Source organism: Amphiura filiformis, chromosome 2 (genome assembly GCF_039555335.1).
Source record: "Amphiura filiformis chromosome 2, Afil_fr2py, whole genome shotgun sequence".
Taxonomy (NCBI): domain Eukaryota; kingdom Metazoa; phylum Echinodermata; class Ophiuroidea; order Amphilepidida; family Amphiuridae; genus Amphiura; species Amphiura filiformis.
This window is the reverse complement of record NC_092629.1, coordinates 89,141,757-89,169,570: the sequence shown is the minus strand read 5'-3', so window position 1 is coordinate 89,169,570 and position 27,814 is coordinate 89,141,757. Positions and strand designations below refer to the sequence as shown.

The 27,814-nt window shown below is 41.9% G+C and overlaps 1 protein-coding gene across 1 annotated transcript in view; it reads right to left on the bottom strand.

The window, feature by feature from the left end:
* LOC140146801 (uncharacterized) overlaps nucleotides 1-22,018 on the bottom strand; it is a 31,501-nt gene extending 9,483 nt beyond the window's left edge. Inside the window, exons 1-8 of the mRNA XM_072168681.1 lie at nucleotides 21,881-22,018; nucleotides 20,551-20,746; nucleotides 18,115-18,611; nucleotides 14,746-14,863; nucleotides 13,108-13,343; nucleotides 4,803-4,938; nucleotides 2,580-2,676; nucleotides 236-362 (exon numbers count right to left, since the gene is read on the bottom strand). Of these exons, the coding sequence (XP_072024782.1) occupies nucleotides 236-362; nucleotides 2,580-2,676; nucleotides 4,803-4,938; nucleotides 13,108-13,343; nucleotides 14,746-14,863; nucleotides 18,115-18,611; nucleotides 20,551-20,653 (1,314 nt within the window). The 5' untranslated portion in view covers nucleotides 20,654-20,746; nucleotides 21,881-22,018. The remainder of the gene's footprint in view (nucleotides 1-235; nucleotides 363-2,579; nucleotides 2,677-4,802; nucleotides 4,939-13,107; nucleotides 13,344-14,745; nucleotides 14,864-18,114; nucleotides 18,612-20,550; nucleotides 20,747-21,880) is intronic.
* Between the last annotated feature and the right edge of the window lie 5,796 nt (nucleotides 22,019-27,814).

Sequence of the window (27,814 nt, the reverse complement as noted above, 5' to 3'; positions counted from 1 at the left end):
TGTACTGATGGAATGGCCAGTGATTTATTTAAGGAACAGAACCTCTATCGACCGGTGCTGAACCATCACAGCCCATGATTTGAGCAACAAGCATCCTTATCTGAGTGCTGCCAATGAGTCTTATCAAACAGCCCTGCTGCAATCACCAGTGATTTATCATGGTGTAAAACCAATATTATTAACCATGTATCAATGAACCATCACAGCCCATGACTTGAGCAAGAAGCACACTTACCTGTGCAACTATACCAAGAAGTCCATTAAACAGCCCTGATGCAATGGCCAGTTTTTTACCATACGTGTAGCTTTTGTCTATCTCTTTCCCATACCCTTCTTGTGCTTTGGCTTCTCCACAGAATGACCTTGAATATCAAACAAGAAATGTCTTAAAAATGCACTGCTATGGGCTTTAGATTTTACATAGTTTGGCTAGAACAAGTCTGTCAGCCAATATTATTTAGGACACCAGTATAAATAGATGTTTAATCAGAGTATGTGACAAATATTTAAAAAGACAGTAACTCACAAAAAACGGCCGCCACAAAGCAATGCGCACATTCACTCAGTCGGACATCCTGGAACATTGTCCCTTTGCACAAGCGCCACATAGCAACCAGCTCGAGGAAGGGAACTGCATATGCGCACACTGGTGTTACAAGGTTTTTCCCCTTTGTGACATCAGCCTGACCAAGGGAATGCTACTAGAAACAAAATTGCTCCTTTTTATGCCTAATCTTACTTATAATATTGTTTTGTAAATATTATACGAGTGCCACAATTCTACACGCTCTAGCTGCATTTCTGTGGCATCCACATCTCACACACCACAATATTATAGTATTATTTTGTAATGGAATACTATTATTATCTCATTTGTATACATGTATTAATTATTATGTATTGCATTTTGTTTATTGATACTAATTTATTCCAATGTTTACTCTGTATTATATTATTACTTCATACACTCTTTGATAGCGAGAACCAAGCGAGAACCAATCAGAGCAAGAGTTAGAAAAATATGAAACATGCATTGATTGTGTATATGTGACCATCCAGCACAACTGAGCCCTGAAGTCGCCAATCATCATTTTTGAGATATTCAACCAAAATATTCTGCTTGAAATTAGCTTTAAAATGATGTATATCATGTCTATAGTACTTGACATTTAAGTAGTGAAAAATCAATAAAACCGTCAATAAATCCTTTGTTTCCTATTGTTAATTGTTAAGTTCAATGGAGCATATCTCAATAGTGGCACTGGAGACATCCGGGCTCAGTTGTGGTGGATGGTCACATATTGTGACCATCCACCATGCGCGATCGCGACGTGTAGGATTGATTAATTTTGCGGGTTGATGCAAAATATGTCATTCTATTTTCCAACATATTTACTGATAATTTGTTATAAAACAGAAAAATCATGCATTTTTCTTTCTTCTCATGTATGAAATAGGTTAATAAATGCGTATTACTTGTTGCTCGAGAAATTAGACAAAATAATGCACTTGCGCTGATGTTGATGCGACTAATGCACTCCCCCCTTCAGGGCTTGTGCATTAGACGCATCAACATCAACATTATTTTGTCTAATTTCTCTTCCAACAAGTAATATGCGTTCATTAACCTATAATTGTACAGCGCCAAGAATTTTTTTGGAGGGCAAAGTGAATTTCAGGGGGGTAAAATCAACCAATTTTGCGCAAAAATGCCGTAAAAGTAGACATTTTTGTAATTTTGGATTTTTACTGGGGCAACAAGGGGGCAAGAGTTCTGACTGGGAGGCATGAACTGAACTGTGGCAGATGTATAAATCATGTTTAAGAATTAATTTTTTTTTTGATTTGATTTGTTCGGGTTTTGACAACCCTGGATAACCCAAGAAAGCCTCTATTGAAGCTTATTTCCATTGGGGTCCATTTGAACACCGGGACTTTTCGAAACTGGCTGCGAGATACGTGTACAGGTATGACTCTCTGCACACGGGACCGAACGTCCCCTCCGAAGGATTTGAGTACTTTCATGATTCATTTACCCAATTCTAAATGAACCATGGGAGAGCGGAAGTCTGAATTTAATCTACAGAGGTTGCCAATTAATTTCAGACTTTTTTTTTTCCAAGTCAATATCCCAGCAAATTGCCACCGCCGAATTGAACCTGGGACCTCATGCACTAAAGGCAAGTACTCTAACCATTGCGCCACGCTCTCCCTCATTAAATAATCATTCTCATGCAACCAACAATATTTCTTTTAATACGTTGAGAGGCAGGTAAACCGCATCGATAGGGATTACTGCAACTTTTAAAATTGAGGTGATTGCATTTAAAAGGCCATTGTGTCATCAGTTCTGCATCAATTTGGACAAATGAGGTATCACACTGTGCAGAATAAATTCATATGTAACATACTTTTGGTAGGTCTTGATTTAAGACCCCATCTTTGATTTATGGATCAAAATCAAACTGGATACATTCTTTTGGGGATGGGTTTACTTTATGTATGAGGGCCTGCTTGGAAAGAAGTGCTGGTTACTGAAGTTTGTTACCCTCAATAGAGGAAGATTAACTTATACTAACCTTACGGTTCTTATACTAGAGATGTTTTCCTCTGCTGCTGTGCCAGCACCTGCTAAAGCATCCTGAAAACTCTTTTGAATGCCCATGACAAATTTACCTAAGTATCACAAAAACAAAGAAAAACAGGAACATCCCATTAATTAGTCTATAGGTCATTCCGGGGCCAAGATTAATGTTATCAAGCACTATTTTATCAGTCTAAATCTGCTCAGGTTCGACAGTGAACCTCATTGTAAGTACTGTTTTTTTGATTTTTTTTTTTTGTATAACATACGATATGTTATTATATATACTGAAAATTTCCCCATGTAAACCAATGCGATTATGTGGTGTAGCGGTAAGAATCTCGCTTGCCACGCAAGGGGTCCCGAGATCGATTCCCACCCTCGGCGATGATTAAAAAAATTTCTTCGTCTTTTTTCTTTGAATCTAAAATTATTTATTTTCATGTGAAAATGTATACATTGCACTGGGAAATATATTTTGTGCATTTTTTTTCTGTAATGGGGCCAATAGAGCTAAAAGCGAACCTTGGCTCGGGGGAAAATAATTACGTCCAACGTCCAGGCAGTGTTGCCATCATATTGTCTGTTTTGTTTACGCTTTTGGCTGTTGCCACATTGAATAATGTCGTCCATCATCGTCTGGGTGATTGATTCGTGCAAATAGAATTCAAATTCAGGTTTAAGGTATTGTAGGTTAGGATTGTGGTTATGGAAGAGTTAGGGTCAGGGTTAACATTAGGGTTAGGGTTAGAGTTAGGGATCAAGTTAGGCTAGCTATAGGGTTAGGGTAATAGAGTTAGGTTTAGGGTCAGGATTATGTTTAGGGTTAGGATTATAATTGAAGACAGAATTAAAAAGACTAGTTTGTGTCTGACGTCATCTGTCAATCAAACTTGGGCATGCTTTGTTTACAAGTGTTGTGATGTTGAGTTGCTGAACGCGGCAGTAAAACAGGATGTTGTATGGTTAATTTTGCACCTCCAAATATACAAATAGTTTTAACAAGTCTTCATAGTATGAAATATGTTTTTTCCCTGAAGGCACCATGCCAACAATGCCTAGAAAAGTTGCTTTTTGCCTTGTAAAGGCATATAATTTTGTGTGATTCCTTTTCTCCGATCAGCACCAGATGATTTGACTATCCTTTTCCGCGCTATTAACCTAAGGAGTTTGATTGACAGTGACATCAGACGCAAACTAGTCTTTTTAATTCTGTTTTTAATTATAGGGCTTCGGTTATAGGTTAAAATTAGGGTGAAGTTAATAGGGTTAGGGTATGAATTAGGTTTTGTAACCAAGTATTGGGTTTTCGGATATAGTGACCCTTCAAACATCCTTTATCATTCATCATGTATTTCGTCCACTACAAATGGTTGTACTTGCCATGCTCACTAAATATTTAATAAGATTCTATTACAGAGAATTAATCCTTGCAATGGGCTATTCTGTTTCAAATCCGTACACCCTGTATGGAAGAAATCAACTCTCATACAGGGGGGGTATAGATTTTAAATGGAGTCACCCATTCAGGTAACCCCATTTGAAATTCACACTCCCTGTGTGGTAGATTAAGGTCATGTATTCCATTGGGGTGTATGGATTGTAACTGGAATAGTGCAATATCATTGGTTCCTGGTTGTGTGTTATGAGACAATATAATATGCCTGCACTCTGCTGCAGCATTGTGAAAAATCTTAACATTATTCAGAATATCCTTCAGAATATTTTACTTGGTTCCAAAGCAAAATGTTTAGATTTTTCACAATGCCCTCCGAACATATCCAAAGTTAACCTACATGTACAGTATAGGTCTCTGCTATGTTTACTTACATAAATTGTATTACTGCATTTTGACTTTTTAGTGATTACAAACTCACAAAATAAAAAGGCAGAATATCTGTTTTGTAATTTTGGAGAAGATATCTTTCACTTCTTCCCACAATGCATTTCTTCCATTTCAATTTTCTCTAGTGATTTGGTATCTAGTGTAACATGGGTCAATGGTGACTAGGGTACCTGAATGAACAGAGCACATCCTGATCATGCAAAATGTGTTTATTTCTTGACTATCGGCCCATGTTATAGCCAGTCTATTATCAACATGAAAACAAAGGGAACCTGTATAAAGTAATAGGAGTGTCATTTGATGTAATGAGGTGATGTGTCATGTTGCAAAGGATTCTGGGAAGATTAAGATATCTTGGTAAGGAATACCTACCATATTGCACTGCTCCTATGGCAACGATAGGAATGACGGACAGTAGAACACCAGTCAGCTTTGCACTTTGGATAAACATGATAACGAGCGAACCCACGATTTGAAATAAATACCGTATAAGCATAGAGATGTTTACCTGCGGGGCAGAAAACAAAATAGTCCCAAACAAAAATGTTTGGTAGACTCATAACCGGTGCGATCTTACCTTTCCGATGTTGATTAAGATACTTCTTGCATCGATCCCGAGATGCGGAAAACCAATAGTCATTTTGTCCCACATAAATGAATAAATAACAAAACCCCGATCCCCGGTGGACTCACCCAAAAGGTGACGCCACACCATATGATCGCCCCTTATCCGACTTGGGATCCCCTGCTCGGACCAAACTTGTAGGGGGTGGCGGGGTCCGGATAATCAACATCGGAAGGTAAGATCGCGACCGTTATGAGTCTACCAAACATTTTTGTTTGGGACTAGACTCAGTACACCGGTCGATCTTACCGCTTCCGATGTTGATTAAGATACTTCTTGCATCAACATCTGAAAGATCGATCTAGCAAGTAACCGACGGATGGAGGTACAAGATTGGTCAGCATCTGATCAGGGATCGGGAGCGGTAACGATGGTTTTCGCGAGGTCAGAAATATTTTCCCCAACGGTCGGGAAAACAAAAAGACCACGCGATCACAGACATAAACCTCCTTACTTAATAAGTTTGGTGGCTAAGAATAGCGACACTGGTTCTTACCATGCTGAGTATTCTGTATAGTCTGAAAACCTGGTACCCGTACACCACCGTATTATGATCGCCCGAACAATGTCCCGGTAAAGCTCCCGCCCCGTCTCTGATTACTAACGTAAACGGAAGTATCGTAGAGAAGGGCGAAGGTGGCTTCCGGGACACCGCCTGCTAGATCTCCTCAAGGGACAACCGAACGGTATACCCAAGATGATGAGATAGCTCGTGTCGAGTGGGTCGTGGACGCGAAACCTTCGCGATCCCCGGACCCCACCAACACCTGGACCAGCCATTGCGACAGCGGCTGGACCGAAAGGCTCTGTAAGGGTGATGAATGCGGTCGTGAGTCCCTCGCAAGGCTTGTGTTCGAAGAAATAGTGCTGCAGCGCCTTATCGGACACCCCAGCCTATCTTTGGCTTCAGCCAACCTTGCCCAACCCTGGGGATTGGAGAGGGACGAATGTCGGTATGCACCGCGCCGCTCAGAGTCACGAGAACAGAGCGCCAAACAGTGTCGCTCCAGTGTTTGTGAACACGGAAGCTAACCTCGAGACCGTGTGCAACTCAGCACCGCCGTCCCGAAGCCAACGCCAAACCGGAAAGCCATCTTGAGAGTTACGTATTTAAGCGCCGCTTTTGGACGGAAGGTCAAAAGGTGACCCTTAAAGTAATCTAAGACTGTGTTGGGATCCCTTAGGAGGATCACTTTCCTTTTTGGTAGACACTCGTTGAACATACCGTCGAGGCGTAGACTAATAAGGTAACCATCGGTTATGATAGTCGACCCGCCTCGAAACCTCGGTGAATGGAGAGGACAGCTGACTTATAGCTGGCCCCAGTGGCCCGCTGAAGTCTTGCTTGGAACTTTTCTGTCAGAAACTCCGAACTAGCAGCACAGAGGTTCTAGCGGAGAGCTATTTGTCTCATTGCACCAAGCGTAGTATGGAGCCAGACTCTGGCTATACGTGCGGAGGGTAGACATCCGCTCTAGCCCGGCGATGAGAAAAAACAGCTTCTGATGAAAAGTATCCCTCGCTGCTGTTCCTGGTAAGGGCCATGCAGCTAACTGCAGGTGCTCTAGTGATAGACTGGGTCCCTCCGCTCCGGGCATCCGGAGGAGATCTGGTACCTCGGTGAGTGCCAGCGGCCTTGCCGCTAGCAGAATGACAATGCACTCTTCCCACCCGATCTTGGTCCCCGCCCTCTTAAGTAGTGAGATCGGAGGGACTGCATAAGCTGTCATCCTCCCCAGTCTATGGACAGAGCGCCCACGGTGAATGCTTGGGGTCCGCGACCCTTGAGCAGTACACCGGCAGTGGATGATTGCGATGAGATGCGAACAGATCTTTCGAGGGGTGGTACATCCCTTGAAGATCGCCTGAGCGACTCTGCGGAGCAAGGGACCATTCTGCTGGTCCCGACACCTTCCTCGTGACAGATTGTGCGCGAGGATGCTGGTGACGCCCGCGTGTGTATCGCTCTCATCGTAATCTGCCTGAACTTGCACCACCCTATCAGGTGTCGTGCATGCAGGCTCAATCGTGGTGGCCCGGAGTCCCCTTGTCTGTTGGGGTAGGCTACCACGGTTGTGTTATCCGTCAGGACAACGATATGTGATTCCACGATCACCTCCTCGTGAGCGAGGGAGGTTGATGTGAAACTCTGTCTCTATGGCCCCCATAGGCCCGAGACGGAGTCTCCGTGGATGTGGACCCCCAGCCCCGCTTTTGACGCTATGGTCGCTACTACGTGACATACCGGGGTGCAGGAAACCTGACACCCTGGGTCAAATTGGGCTGATGGGTCCACCACCAGAGTTCTCTCGCGCGATCTCCGACAACGGAACCGCGAGGGATATTGGTGACGACTGGGCCTGCAAGCAGGCTAGAAGGTGTAGTTGGGTAAGCCTAACGAGAAACGGCAGTACAGTACGAGGTCTACCATACTGGCCATTAGGCCTACCACCTTCATCCATGCCACAGCGGGTTTTGCCCGAGACTCGCCAAGAGTCAGGCACACCGCACCATGTTCGCCACCCGCCGGGTGAGAGCACCGCCAACCCCTCCGTGAGGGTGATCTGGGCCCCTACAAATAGTGGTGTTCATGCGTGGGACCACGCTGGACTTTTTTGAGCTGATCAAAAATCCAGGGTCCCGCACCCTACGGACTATCAACCCCATGAGACCCGTAGTCTTCAGTGGAGTGCGTCCGTATATGAGCCAAACGTCCAGGTAGCAACTGATGTTGACACCCCTGTGCTTCAGGTACGCTGCCACCGCTCTGACCAAGAGTGTTAAACACCCTGGGAGAGATAGACAGGCCGGATGGCCGGTATCAAAACTGGTAATTTTGATCCTGTACCTAGAAGCGCAGATGCCTCCGATCTTGAGAGGCGATTGGCATATGCAGATAGGCGTCCGAGAGATCTAGCGATGTTGTTCCCATGCCCCTGATGGGGCAGGCTAGCACCGAGGCGAGAGTCCCCATTCTGAACCTCTTGGGCCTGAAGAACGTGTTCAACAGCCTGCGGTTCCGGATGGGGCTCCCGTCGCCGGTCTTCCTTGGAGCCAGTGGCTCCAAGATCACCCGTAGAACGGGGGGTAGACCGGGACAATCGCCCGCTTCGTGAGAAGCTGTGTGATCCCTGTCAGTAGTGCCCGACGCTGGGGGCCGTCTGACGGCACTACTGTGGACCTCTGAAATGTGCAGACGAATGTGGGGAGACTGGGTTGCCAGTCTGTAACCCCCACTCACCACTGACCATACCCAGGCACTCAAAGAGATGGTTTCCCACCTCTGGGTGAAAGCCATAAGCGGTCGCCCACTGGGAGATCCCCTGTGGAAAAACCGCTGAGCCCCCAGGAATGCTCTGCCTAGCTTCCCTTGGAAGAGCGCTTGCTCTTCTTCGGGCTTGCCAGCTGTTCCTGTGCTACCCTTGCGGCCCCCAGAAATGGGTGCTACAGAGGTAGTGGGCTCGGGTACTGTTGGTGGTGCACGGCCTGCTGAAGTCGGAGCTCCTACCCATGGTAAGGGCAGTTTCCTCGACTTCTTCAGAGTGCTCCGTTGGTAGCTTCTTTGCACGGTCCTCCACCGTAGCGCAGAAGCATCCAAAGAGAAAAAGGACCCTGCCTTTCCATCGCGGTGAGCGATTGGAGTGGCAGGCCCCCACCCCCCGGCGCTGAGTGGACACCCTCTGGGCTAGGCCCATGGAGCTCTCGTTGAGGCTAGCTGTTAGCACCGCTAATAGGCTCACCTCGCATGGAAGAGCTCAGATGTTGTCTGAGCGTGATACGCTTGACGACATCTGGGTCCTCTCGGATCCCCTCAGGTAGGTCCTGTGGTCCTCCCGCTGCTACACGCAGAGGAAGCGTGCAAAGCACGCGGCGTCATAGCTCTACTGAGCTCGACAGCCCCACGATATCTACCCGTGAGGTTTGCCGGGAATGAGAGTGTAGGCGGCCCCTGTGAGGAAGCAGCAGCTGAGCATCCTACTGAAAGGATCCCCTGGTCCTCCTCCATGGACTCCCCCTTAGGGGGTGTCCGGAGGAAGATCAGTGTTGCTGCTCCCCTCGCCAGGGGGCAGCGGGGAAGGTGATTGTAGTGATGTCACTACCGGACTCAGCTTCCGACTCTTTCCCTCGCCCACAGTATCCGTGATTATGCTCCGGCGATGACGGTAACTGAGGACGGGCATCTGAAAGCGGGTAAGAAGGCATAACCACTGTGTGGCTCGCCGACTACCTGCCAGCAGAAGAGGGAGTACTCCCGCAAGACCTTGAGGTATCCGCCATGGCACCACTGGGTCCGCATGCTCTCGCAGCCGTCGTCCTAGCGCTAGCAGCAGCGGGGCCTACCCTGATCAAGATCTGGGTTAGCCCCATGCCGGCTGGCCTGGTCAACAGCTGATGTTGGTACTGCGTGGCCATCGCTAGGCGACACTTGCCACGGTGCTAGGCCGTGGAAGAAACACCCTGTGGCGGGTACCACGGGGCATACCCAGCCGGCAGCTGACCCTGAAAGGATCCGCCACCAGGGTAACCCCATGGTACTGCAGTACCAGCACCGCCTCCCCCCCCTTGTTGCCACAGAGACTGTGGCGACTAAGGCGGGTGCTGCGGTACCGGTGCGGTATCAGCGTGGGTACCCGTGAGGGTTCCCAACTGTGGACCGCTGTACCCTCGCCACACTGCGCTCCCTGTTTGGGGATCAAGCTGTGTGCTGGCGTGGTACCGGCGCTGTACTAGCATGGGTACCGTGAGGGTTCCCGGCTGTGTACCGCTGTCGTGGTTCCAGCGTAGGTGCCCGTGAGGGCTCCCGGCTGTGTACCACTGTACCCATGCCTCACTGCGCCCCCGCAAGGGGATCTGCCGCAGTGTATGGGTACCCGCTATACCGGCTGTCCCTTGGCTAGAGGGAGCTTGCCTAGTACCACGGGTAGCTGAGCTGCAGATACCCCGATCAATCACCTCGCCACCTGAATAGGCAGCGCCAATCAATGGAGCTATGCCCTGTTGATTTGACAGTGATCGATCAAGAGAGGGTAATTGACCCATTGACGATAATGGATCACCCACGCCCGCTGGCTCTCGAGGACATAAGTGGGTTGTTGATCAGCTAGGCTGTTCAAGCTACTTACTGTACCCTCTAGAGCTTCGCCCAAGGTCGCTGTGTGTGGCGGACCACTCACGGCAGCTATGGGCGGGTGCATAGCGGCTACCACTGAAGTCAAGCCGTAGCTCGCCTTTGTAGCTGCCACCGAATGCACCTGGGTCGCTGTCCCGTGAGAGACTGCGAGCCCAACCCCTGAATAATCGCCAGCCAGTCCCTGTGGACAGCCAGCAGCTATTCTAGGGCCCAGGGTATCACTCGGCGGTCCCGCCATGGAACGCTGCCGCAGACAACCCCAGTTGGTTCTGCTAAGACTACACCCACAGCGTTAGCATGCGTATCGCCTCTGTTGAACCCATGCATGCTAGGGTTCAACCCAGGCAAGCCCGGGGTCCCCTTGCAGGTTGCCCGTCGCTGGCTACTCCTGTGGCTGTTTGAGCCCGTAGATATGCCTGCAACAGACGGGTGTCCTCCTGCTAAAACCCGTGAGGATTTTTGGCTAGAGGACTGGTATCCTCCTGCTACAAACCCGCTTAGGGTTTTCGCTGGTGGTTACCGCTCTGCTGCCTGCTACTTTGCTCCGACGATAGTCAGTGCTTTCGCTGGCTGCTGAGCCTTTGGACGCGCTTAGCAGTCCCGAAGGAACCGCTTGCTTGTCCGGGGACCGGAGCCCCTTAAGCAGACCTGCCATGACCCATAGGGGCTGTCACAGCAGAATCTACCGTGTCGACTGGTATCCTCCTGCTGCAAAACCCGCTTAGGGTTTTCGCTGGTGGTTACCGCTCTGCTGCCTGCTACTTTGCTCCGACGTATAGTCAGTGCTTTCGCTGGCTGCTGAGCCTTTGGACGCGCTTAGCAGTCCCGAAGGAACCGCTTGCTTGTCCGGGGACCGAGCCCCTTAAGCAGACCTGCCATGACCCATAGGGGCTGTCACAGCAGAATCCACCGTGACGACCTTACCAGTGCCCTTGGTAGATTTCTTCTTCGCCTTATGGCGATGATGGAGCCTATCCCAATCGCTCAAGCTGGAACTCGGAGAGTCCTAAGCAAAAGAAAGACATCTAGAAGATCGTGAGCACTCCCTGTGGGTGAAACAGAGCGGTGTGGGTCCCGCCCGTCACCAGGGAAGGGCAAGCCCGACAGGGCCGAGGCGAAGCGAGGAGAAAAGGAGGGGGCACTACCCCCCAACACGCCGACTCAAGCCCAGTAAGCAAACCTGAGCACGGAGGCTGGTCGCTAACGTTAGTGGTAAAGTAAGGACTGGCTAACTTTATTACTAAAATGTCAGACGGGTCCCTACCAATCCCCACCGTATGAATATCTGATTAACTCGTCTTCATTGGACGGTAATGAAGACATAACGATAGAGTAATCACCCTAACATAGCAACAATAACCTACCGTACATGAAATACAATGTGTATGTACAAACATCTATTGTAACTTACAGGCTGCAATGGTTGTTTTACGTGGGAAACAAAATGAATGGCGCCAACGAGCGGCCATTTTGAATTGCTCGTGTGTCCCGTGATACAAACGGAGGCACGATATGTAGCTAAGTTTTGGATCGTTTTTGTCACTTTTTCGCCAGAAAATGCCGCCAAAACTATCCTCAGCCGAACAATACCGGTTTGGTTTTACCTAAGGTGTGAAACTACAACCGATATCTCGCTTTGGTCGAGAAATTGATACACAGTGCTATGAACAATCGATAGGCACGCCTGTGTCAGTCGGAGACCAAGGAGGATAAGGATTTATCATATGGTGTGACGTCACCTTTGGGTGAGTCCACCGGGGATCGGGGTTTTGTTATTTATTCATTTATGTGGGACAAAATGACTATTGGTTTTTCCGATCTCGGGATCGATGCAAGAAGTATCTTAATCAACATCGGAAACGGTAAGATCGACCGGTGTACTGAGTCTAAATAAACAATTACAGAAATAAAATTATTATTATGTATACTCTGTTCACCGTATCTAAACAGAAGTGAACAAAAAAACACCAATTGCTCACTATGGTAAGATTCACAGCTCCAGTAAGCTCTGGCACATTTTAATTAAATGTTCTGCACAGTTAACTATTGCCTTGTATGTCAGTAAGGGAACTGTTAATTTGTCATTGATGTTTGGAGATTTGTGGTTGTGCAATCCACAACAGGATTCTCACTTAATAAGGCAGAGACACGATTGAGCCAATCAGACCAACGTCTGCAATAATGAAATTGATGTAAGCAAAAATGGGGGCTGTGCAATATAATTATGAACCCTGGGGAGGGTAAAATAGGGGTACCAATAATTTTAAGCCAGCTGAAAGGGCTAAAGCAATTTTTTTCAAGCCGAGAGGAGGGGGCAAGTGATATTTTTTAACACATTCATGTGGCGTCATTTAAATAAAATTCTCTAAACGGAAGCTAAAATACTGTATTTCATCGAATAGGCACTCCTCTTCAAATAAATGCCCCCAGCAGTTTTTGTGATGAAAATAACTCTAAAACTAATGCCCCCCCCCTCTGAACAAAGAGTCCAATTTTACATGTTTTTGACTGCAATATTAAAAAAAAGTTCCTGAAAACAGTGCGTAAAGTATCATAACACTTACATTTTTCAATGGTCGCGACTGAGAAGCCATCAGAGTCTGATTGTAAACCCAGAAGTGAACCGGAAGTCATTGATCCTAAGTTCATAGTTCACCATTTCAGCGTGAGTTTTAAGCTTACCTAATGATTTTAACAGGAATTATTGTTCTAAAAATGGCCTCTAATAAACATCCCCTTTTTGAAAATGCAACGTCCGGAGGCATTTAATTAAGGAAATACGGTATGCAAATTTTCCTGCTTGCTACGCTCACAATATACATATCTAGGCCATTTAAGATTTGTAAATTGAAATTTGTCCAATTTCAGCCTCAAAATTATTGCACAGCCCTAAGAAGCAAAAAACATATAAAAATACATACTGTAATAGCATTCTGCACTACTTGTGTGTCAGAAGAAAGACGATTGGTAAGCTCCCCAGTACGATTCATGTCAAAAAATGCCACATCTTGCTGAATAATAGCAGCGAATAGCACCTTGCGAAGTTTGCAGACGACACGCATTCCAGCAAGCGTAAAAGACCAAGAACGAATCAATGATGCGATTGCACCAACAACCCCGATGAGGAACAGTATGAGAACTGCCTTGTTGACTGCAGCTGTTTGGATCATACAAACAAGAAAGAAAATATTTTTTTAAATATCTCAATGAATAAGAATAAGGAAAAAAAAAAAAAGATTGTTTGGTTGTACTCCACCGACAGACCCAATGTTTGAGGCCGACCTAATTTTTTTTTTTTACAAAAATTTCATGGTCAATATGAGTTTGTTTTAAATAAGACCATGTGATTCGTGCTTGATAATTATTTTTCTAACGTATAAAGCATTATGTTGTGATTGCTGGAGACATCCTTTAAAAAATCATCTTTTCTTCACAGGAGCGACCCAGTTGTTAGCGACAGCTATGATGGTTGAAATCAGCCCTTGCCTGATCCCTCAGACTGGAAAAAAATAGGTTGACTGTTATTATTTTTTACGACAGGCCCTCGAAGTCTATGATGTCTGGGAATTACCTAATGTACATGCAAAATCATGCCATGTTAAAAGAAATAAAATCATTAGAAATTACTTGATCTCTCCAATCTGTGGTACACTAACTTGCAGTATTTAACATTGCTATTATCATGACCAATTCAAATTTAACCAAAATGGTTCTAATTTCTGTTCATTTTGATGCTTACGGCATTAATTAGTTTTTCTGAGAATTGAAATTCAAGGGTGCACAACCAATGGTTGTCAACCATATAATACATTTGGTGATGTGAAATCTGAAAGGTGAAGATATTGTAGTCATTATACCCTGCCATGGGAATCACAAGGCCATAATGTTGTTACATACTACAAGAATCCATTTTGATTCTAGCAAAATTTTTTGGAAGAATTTCAGGATTCTGTCCCATTCACTAGTACATTTATAAACCTAGCCCAACGACACATCATGGCCCTATTGGTTCTTTCCTCACCATAGGGCCATGACCTCCATACTATTGCAAAAAGTGGGGCACCCATGGAGGCAGCCACACTGAACTCATGTCACAGTTTCAAAGGTTCACTCTGCATTCATAAAAGTACTCACATGTTCAGTTTGGCGATCCTTGAAAAAAACACTATAAAGACTTCCTGCATCTCTTTTCTGTACCTCAGGCTATTATAAACCTACCATCCTGCATTAGTCGTAAATTTCATAAGGGTATCAATTCGTAAATTTTGCAAATAGTATAGTCATCGCGAATTTAACAACTTGCGAATATGAAATTTAGGCATTATAATAATAATATTGGTGAGGCATGAATTTCGCAAAAATACCACACAAAGGTTCAGAAATCATGTAAAAGTATGTGCACGAAAAAACAAACAAACAAATTTTTACAGTATATTTATGGGAATCTAAAGATTCTTACAAATCCAGTCAGGAAAACATTTGCAAGAATGGATTCTTGGATTCTCATCAAATTTCTGAAAAAAAACATGAAACATTAAAAAATAGAAGTAAAACCTTACCCATGCCTTTCGAAGAAACTGCAGCATCAACCACAAAGCCAAAAAACAAAGGTGTTGCCATGGTCGCTCCACTGGAGCCCACTAATCCTATCATTCCTAAGGTCAGAATTTGCCATTCCTATATGCAACAAAGAAGGAAAAGATATACATTGCTGTGATATATTGACATGGACCGCATATTGTGTACCGCCCAAGACTTATATCACTAAGGATCACAGACGTAAAAAGATCTGATCCGCCGTCTGATAGCTCACCAAAATTAAAGTGCATATTTTCGATATTCTACATTGGTGAGCTCTATAGATTATTAAAATACACAGATTGGAATTTCCCATGCCTGTGCTCTCTAAGCGTAGTCGAATTCAGCTGACAGCGGTACAGCGTACAGACCTGGAGACATCGCTTACCTTACGCGCAAAGTTTCTTTTGTGTATGCTCAGCGCGGTTTGCGCTATTTTGAGTTTGCTCACACGGTACTTAGCGTAGATCCCCTGAGGCAACATGCCATGTTTCCGCAGTATGGGTGAGCTATTCAGACGGCGGATCAGTATCCTTAGTGATGTTAGTCTTGGGTGGTACACAATATGCAGTCCATGTCATATCACAATTGTTTACAGAGAATCAGGGGGATTCGCCAAATTTGCACGCTACGGTATGCTGTACAGAAGTTGCTGCGAACCCCAAAATTTGACACACGTATGGGGGCCGCCACGGGGTGCTAACAGCGTGTCCGTTAGCACCCCCGCTACCATGGCTACCCGTAAAGTTACGCGTTCCCAAATCAGTACTGGGAAGAAATGCATTGTGGGATATTTGTTTCCTCACTGAATTCCTACCTGATGAAGCCAACCAAATTCAACAGTTTAAAAATAATTCCTGATCTGGATCCACCTATTTACATCCGCAAAAGGTTAATGGTGTGGAAGATTAAAATTTTCTCATTGGAGCCCACATTGATATAAAATTAGATGGTACTTTGAACCCAATACACAAATTGTCAAGCTATATATAGGAAGATACGTAATCAAGTCCAATATTTGAAAACTCATAGCGAGACCAATAAATATTGTATTGGGTGAAATAAACCATCCAATTTTATCATTATTATGTTTTCAGAATCTTTTCTTGGTCAAAAATGTTATTTAAAAATGTAACTTTTGGTCCAAAAGTACGGTCCATACGTGTGTAGAGTCAAAGTGTTGAATATATTGGACTCTTTAAGGGGTGGGGTATGAACCTTTGGACAGTATTTATTGTGGGACATTAGAGCACATCAGACATATGGAATTGCATTCTGAATACAAAGAATGTCCTTCTGATATCAAATAATTTTGATTTTTTGAAATTCGCAATGTAATACACATTTTATGGCAAATGATTAAAAATTGATATTTTTGATATTTCAGTACTCGAAGTAAACTTAATAAATCTGATGATTCATACTTAAAGTGTATGTAGGTCGGATGAAAAGCCGACGATCAATTGAAAATTTTGACCTTTCGTATTGATGATATGGATTTTTTTCCAAAAACACCAAAAAAATAGGTCTCTTGGGGAAAAATCCATATCTTCAATATGAAAGGTCAAAATTTTCAACTGATAGGCGGCTCTTCCTCCCAACTACATACACTTTAAGAATATATGTCATTAAATTTATAAAATACACTTTGAGGACTGTTATATTTCAAAATGTGAAAAATATCAAATTTTAATAATTTGTCATAAAATTTGTATTATATCGTGAATTTCAAAAATTATAATTATTTGATATCAGAAAGACATTCTTCGTATTCAGAATGCAATTCGATATGTCTGATGTTCTCTCATGTCCCACAAAAAATCAGTAGCGTAACTTTGGTTTTGGGTGCCCGCGGGCATTAATAGCTGGGTGCCCCACTGCCCCACTGGAACCAATGGGCACCCAGCGGAGGGGCACCCTTCGGTGCCCCTCAGCTCGGGTGCCCGCGGGTTTGCACACCCTGAGCCCATAGGAGTTACGCCACTGCAAAAAATACTGTCGAAACGCTCATTCCAGATCCCTTAAACTCTGTACAAAGTATAGCAAGGAAGATTCTGAGAATATAATGAAATTCAACCAGATTTCACAAATTTCAGTAATTTTACAACTGGAAATTTTAACATAATACATATATACTAGCTAAATTTCTGGCTGGATTGAACATTTGGGCTTATGAGCTAGATTCCAGAAATCCACACTGCCCCTGTGGAAGATTTTGGAAATATCTTCCAGAGAGGGAGTTATGTTTTTCAAAATGTAATTGGTCAGTGTTAATCATTTTGAAAGATTTTGGAAATATCTTCCAGAGAGGGAGTATGTTTTTCAAATGTCATTGGTCAGTGTTAATCAGAGAGCGAGTATGTTTTTCAAATGTAATTGGTCAGTGTTAATCATTTTGAAAGATTTTGGAAATATCTTCCAGAGAGGGAGTATGTTTTTCAAATGTAATTGGTCAGTGTTAATCATTTAGAAACCCATACTCCCCCCTGTATTATGGCTTTCCCAGATCAGTAATTTCCACAACTAGCGTTCCTTGAGTATTTCAAATGTAAGTTACCCAATTGTGTATTCTATTTGAAACTTAAACTCCCTCTGTGGAAGACTTTAGCTAAATCTTCCACAGGGGGAGTGTGGATTTGAAAGGGAAATAGCCCATTGTGGTTCAACTTGGATGGATATGGATGAGCAATCTTCCACAAGGATGTGTGGATATTGGGGACCGTTCACAAACACTTGTAAGGGGGGGCCTGATGCAAAAAAATTTAATCGCGCACATTTTTGACATGAAAATTATGGGTCAACCCCATAGAAAAACATATAAACTTAATTTTTCCAGGAAAATTTGAGGTCATTTTTTTCAAGGCCCCCCCTTAGGAGGGTCAAAAATTTTCAGGGCCCCCCTTTTTGCATCAGGCCCCCCCTAACAAGTGTTTGTGAACGGTCCCTTAAATGGAATCCTGAGCCTAATGATCAGGCCTACGCACTGACACACATAACCTGCTAACATCGTTGGGCAGGAAAAACCTCATTGGCCCCTGAAAATGTTTAAAGCAAACCCCCTTATGAGGCTTATGTAACTGGTTGGCAGTTTTGTTTTAAACATGTTCAGGGGCCACAAACACATAAGAGGTTTTAACTGCCCAACAACGTAATGTATTTGATGGCAACTATTTATTTTCCTGAATTGGGTAACATTTGAAGATTAATTTGCTGACAGTCGATAGCTAATTTCACAATTCATATCAACTATCACCCAACTACCTCCTTTTCTAAAATCTTCGACTAGATTTCTTGACAACATTTAAACTATTTTTTTCATGTCCTGATTTTATTTTGTTCATTATACTCACATCTTTTGCCAATGCAAGAACACGTCCCAGGTTTGCTTTAGACTTTTCCCCTTCTTTCTTCTTTTCCTCGTCTTCAATCAACTGATGTTCGACGCGAATTACAGCCAACCTTCGTAAATATCTTGCACATAAGAGCGAAGCCAAAAACTCCAATAATGAAAATACGATTGCAGCTATTACAAGAGCATTGTATGTGTCGTGCATAGGAGTATAGTGCGTAAAGTTCAACAACGCATTTAGTACCAGGCCTCCTTTGGTGACAGAGTATGCAAAACTGACAAACGTCACCATCAGAGTCAGGAGGTGAAGGCCGCGTTTTTCTTCAACAAGTTTCGGTACGTAAGGGTCTTCGATGAGTGCGAGGGCGCATCCTTCTAGTTTGGAGAATGCGACGAATAAGAGGAATGTTTTGATGAAAGCAATGCAGAATAGTTCAAATGTTGAGTGAATTATCGACCAATGGACAACGCTTTGTTCAATGTATTTATCATGGCCTCCTGCATATTGAAAACAAACAAATAAATAAATAAATACATAAAATTTATATGAGCTAGACCCTAATGACCCAGGTGTTTTTTGGAAAAGGGGAAGGAAGGAAATAAGGAAGAAAAGAAAAAAAGATAAGGAGAAAAGTTGTTTTCTCAAGTGTGGTTTTGAACCACTAGCTTTTCAGGTGAACGAGATGATACATTTAGATCGACACATAAGGGACTGTGCAATAATTATAAGCCCCCCTCGGGGGTAACATTTCCTAATGGCCCGTCAAAAATTGATTGTTTCCCACCCTCTCGGCCTACCAAAAATTGCTTGCCCTCCCCCTCTAAGCTTGCCAAAAAATCTTTGCCCTGCCCCCTTTGCATATAGGCCTATGCCAAATTTTGGGGATCCCAATTTTGCAAACCTCAAATGGTCTAGATAAATGTTGCAAGTGCAGCAAGCAGGAAAATTTGCATTGAAAGTGTTTCTGTACTGTAGAAGCCTTTTGAGAACATTTTAATTGAAAGGTGCAGCATGAATGCGTGCCAAAAATAGCTAAATTCCTTCTCAATTTTACCCCCCCCCTCACCAGGGCTCATAATTATTGCACAGTCCCTAAATGGAGATAGCACACCATTTCACATGTTGCCATTTATACATAACATCTTATTTGTTCCTTTGGTGAATACTCAAATGAAGTGTAAAGCTTTTGTGACTAAGTAAAATAGCATAATTTTATAAATTAGGTAATTTTTCATGTCTCTTTTAGATTGGAATGGTTTCAACAAGATGGTGATTTTTAAAAGAGAACAGAAACCTGGGACAGAAACAATAGGCCCCCGGTACCCCAGGTCAACATAAAAAGTGGTAACCATGTGTGTTCTTCCTTTTTTCAAAACCCCCCTTTTCACTGATTTTTCATTGATTTTACCCCCTTTTTTGCCAAATCACTGACAAAATCAGGGTAAAAATACCCCTTTTTCAAGGTTTTCAATGAGAAGATTTCCAGACACCCCTTTTCAATGACTCCAAATATTTTAATATATTAAGTACAAAATGTGCAAGTATGAACATTACTTTGTGTCTGTTGTACTCCCAGATGATCCTGTGTTATTAACTGGGGTAATTACAATGCCTGTATACTGATTTTAATTGAAAATGAACCAAAGAGGAACAATCCCTCGAAGTTTTGTGTACAGAGGTTCCTTTAAAGTATTGTGGTACCCAAGTTTGGTATAAGTTGGGGGGATGATGTTGTGGATCATGGAATACCCCTTTAATTTATTCATTATACATGTTTTATGAACATCCGAACGAACATTACCGAGTATGACTGATCGCCTCGACTGATCGAGTGTCGTGGGTGGAGTGTTTCTTTAAAACTGAGCTTGAAATTTTCAAAAAACTCACGGATTGCATGATAGGTTCCAAATTCGCAGCTTTGTTAGTTTGACACATGTCAAATGCCCCGTAAGCTTACTTTGATTTATTTACTTCACGAACGAACCGGCGCACGCCAAACTTCAAGTGCAACAGGGGAAGAGAAACAACGATACAAAATAAAACTTACATGCATCAGAGGATTCAGGCTGAAAAACCAAGGAAAAATATCACTGTGAAATACCCCTTTTTTTTTAAATTTCGCGGAGACAATGCTCAGAATACCCCCTTTTTTCGCGATTTCGCGATTTCAGTCACAGAAATACGCCTTTTCCGCTGAAATTTAGAACACACATGGTTACCACTTTTTATGTTGACCTGGGGTACCGGGAATAGGCCTACATTTTGCAAAAATTTCAAAGCCATTTTTCTTGAAAATTATGCATTTTGCAAATACGTCAATGTGATACGGTTGATGATATTAAATGCATTCATTCATTCTTCCCTCTAAGTAACATTAAAATATTATTATTTTTATAAATGTTAGCATTATTAAAAATTATTATATTATTTTCACACCTGTGAGCCATAGAACAGTACATGTGAGTCCATCAACTAACAGCAGAAGACGAACCAAGTTGGTAAACCTGAAGCCAGGCAGCGTGTATCGAACACCCGGCATTGTGTCTGGTCAGTAATTTGACTGGTGCTTCTCAAGCAATTTGATCTTGGATTTGATGAAAGATGAAAATGCCCAGTAAGTCTGTAAATCAGGCTGTAAAATAAAAAGAAGTAAGAATAAAAATGGGTGTACATTGTATCAAAGAAAGTAAACAGTGTATGCAACTAGATTATATAAAGTACATGTTCAAAAAATGCTCTAGTCGATCTAGCTGAAACAACATCTTGTCCTCCGAGCTCCCAACTGTAAAATCACTGGCGTGTGGCCATTAATAACTTGGACTTTGATTTAAAAATTTTGTGCAGTAAAACGTACGACATCCAAGTGTCAAGCGTGTGCATTTGTAAAAGTAAATCTGCAAAACATTATATTTAAAACATCTGCACATCACATGCAGACAGTACCAGTTGTAATAACTACAAATTTGGAACTGAGACAGTACAGACTCGGTTACTTCCAGCATGTCCAGTACTTCAGTCTTCACTGCAACTCAGTATCTTCATGTAGATGTCATTATGTTTATATATAGACACCAGGCACAAAAGAACTTCGTCAGTTATATTCATCCTTGTTGTTCAACAACTTGATAATTTTGGATTATTCTGAAATATCGTTTTGTTAATTGACTTTTCTTTTCATTTGACACCCTGTTCGTGAACATTGAGCAAGAATTGATCAAGATATGCGCCTCCAAACTCTCAAACCCCAAAATGAAAAGTTGCAATTTTAACGATTCAATTGTACTGTTACACTGTGTGCTTTATTGATTGGCCCGTGGTGCTTGTGTGCAATACAACGGTGTGTTCCCATTGAAAATCGTTGAAAATGCGACTTTTGATTTGGGGTTTGAGGCTTTGGAGGCGCATATCTTGATCAATTCTTGTTCGTTCTTCACTTAACAGGGTGTCAAATGAGAAAGCAAAGTCCAATTAACAAAATGTCTATTTCAGAATAATCCAAAATTATAAAGTTATAGAACAGCAAGGATGAATATAACTGACGAGTTTCTTTTTGTGCCTGGTGTATATAGCAGTTATAGCGATATGCAGTTTTCGCCCTGACGTCTTGTTTACACACGGCCACAGCATGCAGCGGGAGTATGCACGTACAGATTCAGCTCAGCCCTGTAAATGAGTAAAGCTATACTGAATACCAGTACCAGTCATACCACATTATAGCCCCGGATTATAGCTAAATAAATAGCTGAAATAATAAAATCTCCCCTACCTTAAAATCGAGGATTACCCATAAAATAGAAGCACACTAATATAGTACATTTATGTCAAGTCCCATTAATGTTTAAACACTGGAGTTATATGCTGATTGCTGAGTCACTTTCCCTACCACCGGGTTTTTGTTTTTCGTTAAAATTGCGTAACTTATTTAACCATAAACACAGCCCGTAGGCTGACATCATCAGTGATCATTACTATTTTTAGGGTCCAGACAACGTAAATCGAACGCGTGGCAACTTAGGGAACAACCCAAAAGTTCGATGAAGCCCTATAAACGAAAGTCCTTTCGTTAGGGGGGGGGGGGGGGTCAGAAAGTCCGATTACGTTTGTAAAAAAGTAGTTAAAACATCGGTCAAAGGTTATCTTTTTTTAAGGATTTAAAATATAATTTTCAAATTTTAGTATTTTCCGAAGTCCTACGATATTTAGATTTTACAGTTGGTTTCTTCAAAATGATTTCAAATGGAGTATAGGCCTACAGTACTCGTGTAATAATCCTTCATATAAGAAGTACCTGGATAAGATAGGTCGTACATAGTTCAGATTCGGAAGAAAATGATGTGTCGACATTTTAATACTCTTAGATAAGTCCACGTGTTTTCAGTGCTACTGCCCTCTCCTTTGGAGAATATGCCATTCTAAAAGTAGACAGGAGAGTGAGAGTCGTGTAGCTATTCAACAGAGAAGGAGCTAAGACCATCACTGTGAAGTGAATTGGTAATTAAAGCTGATAGTTAACTATGTAGAAGTTAACAGGTTTCAATATGGCATGATTCTTTAGGCAGGAGAAGTACACTGAGAACTCGTCTTATTAAACATTAAGGCTCGGGCCAGGATGATTTGCACATCGATCCTGAATGCCCATCGTTAATAAAAGAGAGGTATCTCGAAGTGGACAACTACGAATCCCTACAGACTGGTGGCCAATATGGGGCTTATTTTGATTTTGGAGCAGAAGTGTGTATGAGGAATGGAGCAGAAGAAAAAACCAACGCGCAGGGGTGAGTGAATGTATGAAATAATGACAATTAGCAATGAGTATTAGTGGCAAAAATTTGTTTTCAAAGTGGCTTATAAAATATTTCATTTGCAGTTTGGTTGAAGTTGATAGTGTAATGATTATTCCATGATTTTTAAGGTCATTAATAATGCTCAATGTTTTAATTCCGTGTCCTTGGCCACTACCGTACCAAGGTCAGTTTATTTGGACAAAATTACAATATAGAACCTCTCGGAACAATGTTGTTTATTGTCGAGTAGATACTCAAGTTCTTTTTACAGTGGTGGATCATACCCATTGTGCATATATATTAGGGTTTTAGGTGGCAGATGTCAACTAGTCTCATATACTTGTAGTGAAATTCCACTAACAATTCCTGCTGTTTCTAGGCACCAATTGTGTCTCACATATACTACGTCCATAGGTATACGCTCCATACCCGGGTTCGAGCCGCCAGAAATTCCAGTTGGTTTGGGTGACGTGGCTCACTCCATCCCAGCCGCTAGTTCATATCCACGAGGCTCCGTTGGATCGAACCAGCCATCTTCCACCACTGACTAAAAACATGTCTATGCTTTCAGAAATGTCAGTGCAAGAACCGTGGCAATATTTGGACTATGTGTTTTAAACGTTAGTGGACTTTCAAACAACTACAAAATAAGTGACTAAAATCTTATGCCACCTTTTTCTCCAAACAGTTGTTATATATTGTGAAAATGAATTGTCGTTTGGCGCGATCATTCCTACTAACTCACAATTTCTTTAACTTCACTCAAGGTATATAGCTCTCAGCGGTTATAAGTGTTTTTAAGGAAAATCTCTTTTAGTACTGTGAATCAAATGTTACACATACTCTGAAATCTCATGAGTCACTGTGTTTAGTTATTTGTGATATGCGACAATACTGTTTCCACAAAGGTGGTAAAGTTAGAAACTTTTATTATATTTCATTAATAAGAAATGATAATGATGTTTAAGAGATAGACACTTCCACATTATGTATATCGCCTGATTCAGGTGTGGTAGCCTTTTATATTATAATTAGTTAATTTGACATCTATTGACATCACATTACAATCTATGCGCGTTCAAAAATTGTACACGCTCGGCATCTAACAGGTTTTACTGTAGCGGTTAATTAAATTTTGAGGTGAAAATTTTTATTCCCTTACAAAACAAATTGTACACGCTCGCATCATTTGTTTTGCCTAGTAGCGGTTAATTAAGTGACATAGAGATTGTTCATTAATATGTAGATTTCGTCCTCGCTCATGGTCCAAAAAGACAGTCCCATCTTTACATTGTAGCGGTTGATTTCGTTCATGCTTCTGATTAATCACATGTGATAAATGTCAATAGATGTCTAATTTTGTCTTCTATTGTAACCAAGTATAGCTCGCGGCGTTTTAATTTTTGCCATTCTCAATACTAATACCGTATGGTTTGAAAAGACCCAACACGGCAACGCCAACGTGGGTGCCATCAGCTGGTTTTGATTCTTACTATATTATATGATTTGGTCATTTGGTTTCTTATTATAACCAATATTATTGGTATGTTCTTCATACATGCTATGCGTGTAGAGTATTTGCACCCAGGTTAAATGATAATTGACAGTTATTGTTGTCTAGTACTTTATATGTGAATAGGCATTTGCCGTTTCAGGCATATCCTTTATACATCTTTCTTAACTATGGCGAACAATTGGCAATTTCATTTTCAATTGCCAGATAGGTTTCAAGGAACTCCTGGCGAAGTTATCGATCCGTGGTTTGATCGTTTAGAACATGCATTGAGAGCTGTAAAGCAAGATATAACCGATCAAGAATTAGCAGATCGTATGTGTGCAGTAATCCCCCATAGATTATCGGGTGCAGCTTATCGAGTTTATACAAGTTTATCTCAAGACACACACGACGATTATGAATCTCTTAGAACGGAATTGTCCAGAGTGTTCAATAATGATGCTTTCCTATCAGCTTTTAGGGAGTCATTGACAGCGCGATCTAGGGCCCCGAACGAAAACATTGAGGTCTATGTTGCAGAGTTACGTAATTTAACTAGACAAAGTTTTCCAACTTTTACAGAGGCTCAACTACGCGCTGAAGTATTACGCCGCTTAATTGCGGGCTTAGATCCTATTACAAGGGGCCGCGTACATGAATTAGGCGCAGATACTATCCAAAGGGTGGTCGATGTTGTACGAAATATGGAAAAGGCTCACATTGATTACCAACGCGCTGGTTTTCTTTTGCCATATGGCCCATATTTACCCTCACAAAATTCAGTTACGCCGCCTGCTGAAGTGGCGAAAATTGGTAGTAACTGTAGTATAACACCCCCTTCTATTTCAAAATCTAATCCAATCATGCAAGATATATTACAAGAGTTGAAGAAACTTAATGTCAATTCAACCAAAAGTCAGTCTGATCCAATGCCTCTTTCGGACGACAGATCCCGTAATTATGATAGACGTCGTGATCATTACCAATCACGTGATTATAGACCTAGGGACAGCAGATCTAATGATCACCCTTATTACAGATCAAATTCTAGATATCGATCACAGTCTCGTTCACCAGGACGTGCATCATATCATTCACGCGAAAGATCAGAATGGCAATCAAATTTTCAACAAGAATATTTCAACGAGGATTTTTACTAAGGGCTCCCCAGCAAGAGAGCGCGGGAGCCCGCCAAGTCCATTCTGCACGACACCATTTTAATAGGTTTTCTCATCAGCGTGCGCGTATTAAGCATGGTAAGCTATGGTCAAAGAACAGACCTAGGTTATGTTATACTTGTCGTTTGAGGGGACACTTGGCAAGGAATTGTCCATTATCAGGTTTAAAATGTTAGAATTTCACTTACAACAAAATATTGACACAGTTATGGTAAATAAAATTATATTTTAATATTCAAATTGATCGAGGTTACAGATGTGAAGAAGTAAAGAACAGCAACAGTTAATTTAGACATATCAGGAAAGTTGAGAACGATTTGTCTCAAGTTTCCTGTCTCTTTGAGGGTAGGTTTGGTCCTGAAGCTCATTAAGCAAAAAGCCCTAGGTTATGTTTGTTCCTGATGCTAAACTTAACTTTGTTGCGTAGTAAATATTTTTTCTAACATCTGTTTTCACCTGTTTGTTTGTTACACCAGGGAAGTACCACTGAGTTAAACGTGGTATATCAAGTTGAATTCTGGAATGTAGTGATATTCCATCATAAATCTGTGTCATTATTTTTCTTACTTTTGGTTTCAGTTAAATTTAATCCCAATTCATTACTGTGATTTCTGCTCTTTGGCATTCCAAACTAAAAAGGTTTTTAGGTCATGAAAGCTAATTCACACAAATCCATTAGTTATCCCAACCTAGTGCCCCAAACATATGCATATTATATTGTTGGGTCAACTTAGTTCAAATTCCTTTGCCATGCTCACATCACATCACAGGCGTTCACACTAAAGTTCTCAAGTAACAATGTATTTTATGTTGTATTCTACGATATTGTACATATGTAGTTTTAAGTCTTCCACATGATTAAGTATAATGGAATGTACATCATTAGTAACATGTTTTAATGTTACCCAGACTCAAAAGTTGGAGTCATATTAGTATTCCAAAGTGGTATTCAAAAATGTTCTTTTAAAAGTTACAAAAGAATGTCTTATACCGGATTAACATCATCAGCCTACAATTTGGTATCTGTTTCCAACCTAAAAGGTTTCCCACAAAATCTTTTGGCATTAGTGTTAAAAGGTCTTTGGAAATGGTTAAATCTATCAATTTCAAATGTCAACTTCTCGTTATTCTGACAATTGTCATTAGAATGCTAACATAGCATCTTTGTTCCAAAATTTTCACCCACGCTAACAGCAAATATTCAACTTAAGAACTTTTAACCAATCACAGCTCTCTCTTTTACCTTGGAGAAAAACTCCCAGGTACTTTTAGCAACGTCACAAGTTGTGACACAATATCCAGGGCTCATTTTTACTCACTAATGGAATTGTACATATGACCCTTGTGGTCAGCAAAAATGCTTTACCCAGGCCTGTCACCATTCTCACATTGCCTGTTTTCACTTTTCCATTACAAAAAGTTTAATGGTGTAATCCATCAAAATGACAGTCTGAGATCCGGTCTGATGTGTTCTACATATTAACCTAAATCACCATAACCTGATTCTAATTTTGTCATTTCTGATCTTTAACCTTTACTGTTGGAAAATTTTAGTTCCCAATATGTGTACAATTCCCAGATGTTGTTTACTGCCAAAAATGGCTTTGATTGATATAGTTCTTGAATTGTATAGAGTTACATTAAACATCAATACATGTTTTAACATGGATTGGTTATAATCTGAATCAGTACTATAACATACTTATTCTTTGTAACCATATATATAGTTATACAAAGTACATTAAGTTGTAGTAAGTTAAGTTTTTTTTCTCTCATTATTGCCACAACAGAATATTGTCGAGTGCCACACTCTATATTCAAATATACTCATTGCTAGAGTCATTCATTCCATACGTTCACTCCAAGCACAATGTCAATAACAAGGTGCACCCTAAATGTATATGTATGTTGGTACTTATCATTTCTCTTTCCTCAGCGAGTCTACAGGACAACATGAAAGTCATCATGCCTACCTTCTACGTCAGTTTACAAAGGAAAACTGTGTACAACACCCAGAACATTAAACAAACTATTTTAATTGGGTGTATATGTATGCTTGGCTGTTTGTGCCCTTGCTCACAACTTGTTTTGGTGGCATCTTGAACTCGTCGGTCACATATTGCCTTATAAGGACAGAAATTGCCTTAATAGTCAACTGTGATCCGCGATGCATTTCTACAATATCAATACAAGCAAAGCTGTGTACGTAAAATGTTTCTTCTTGTCGCGACTTACAGGCCTCA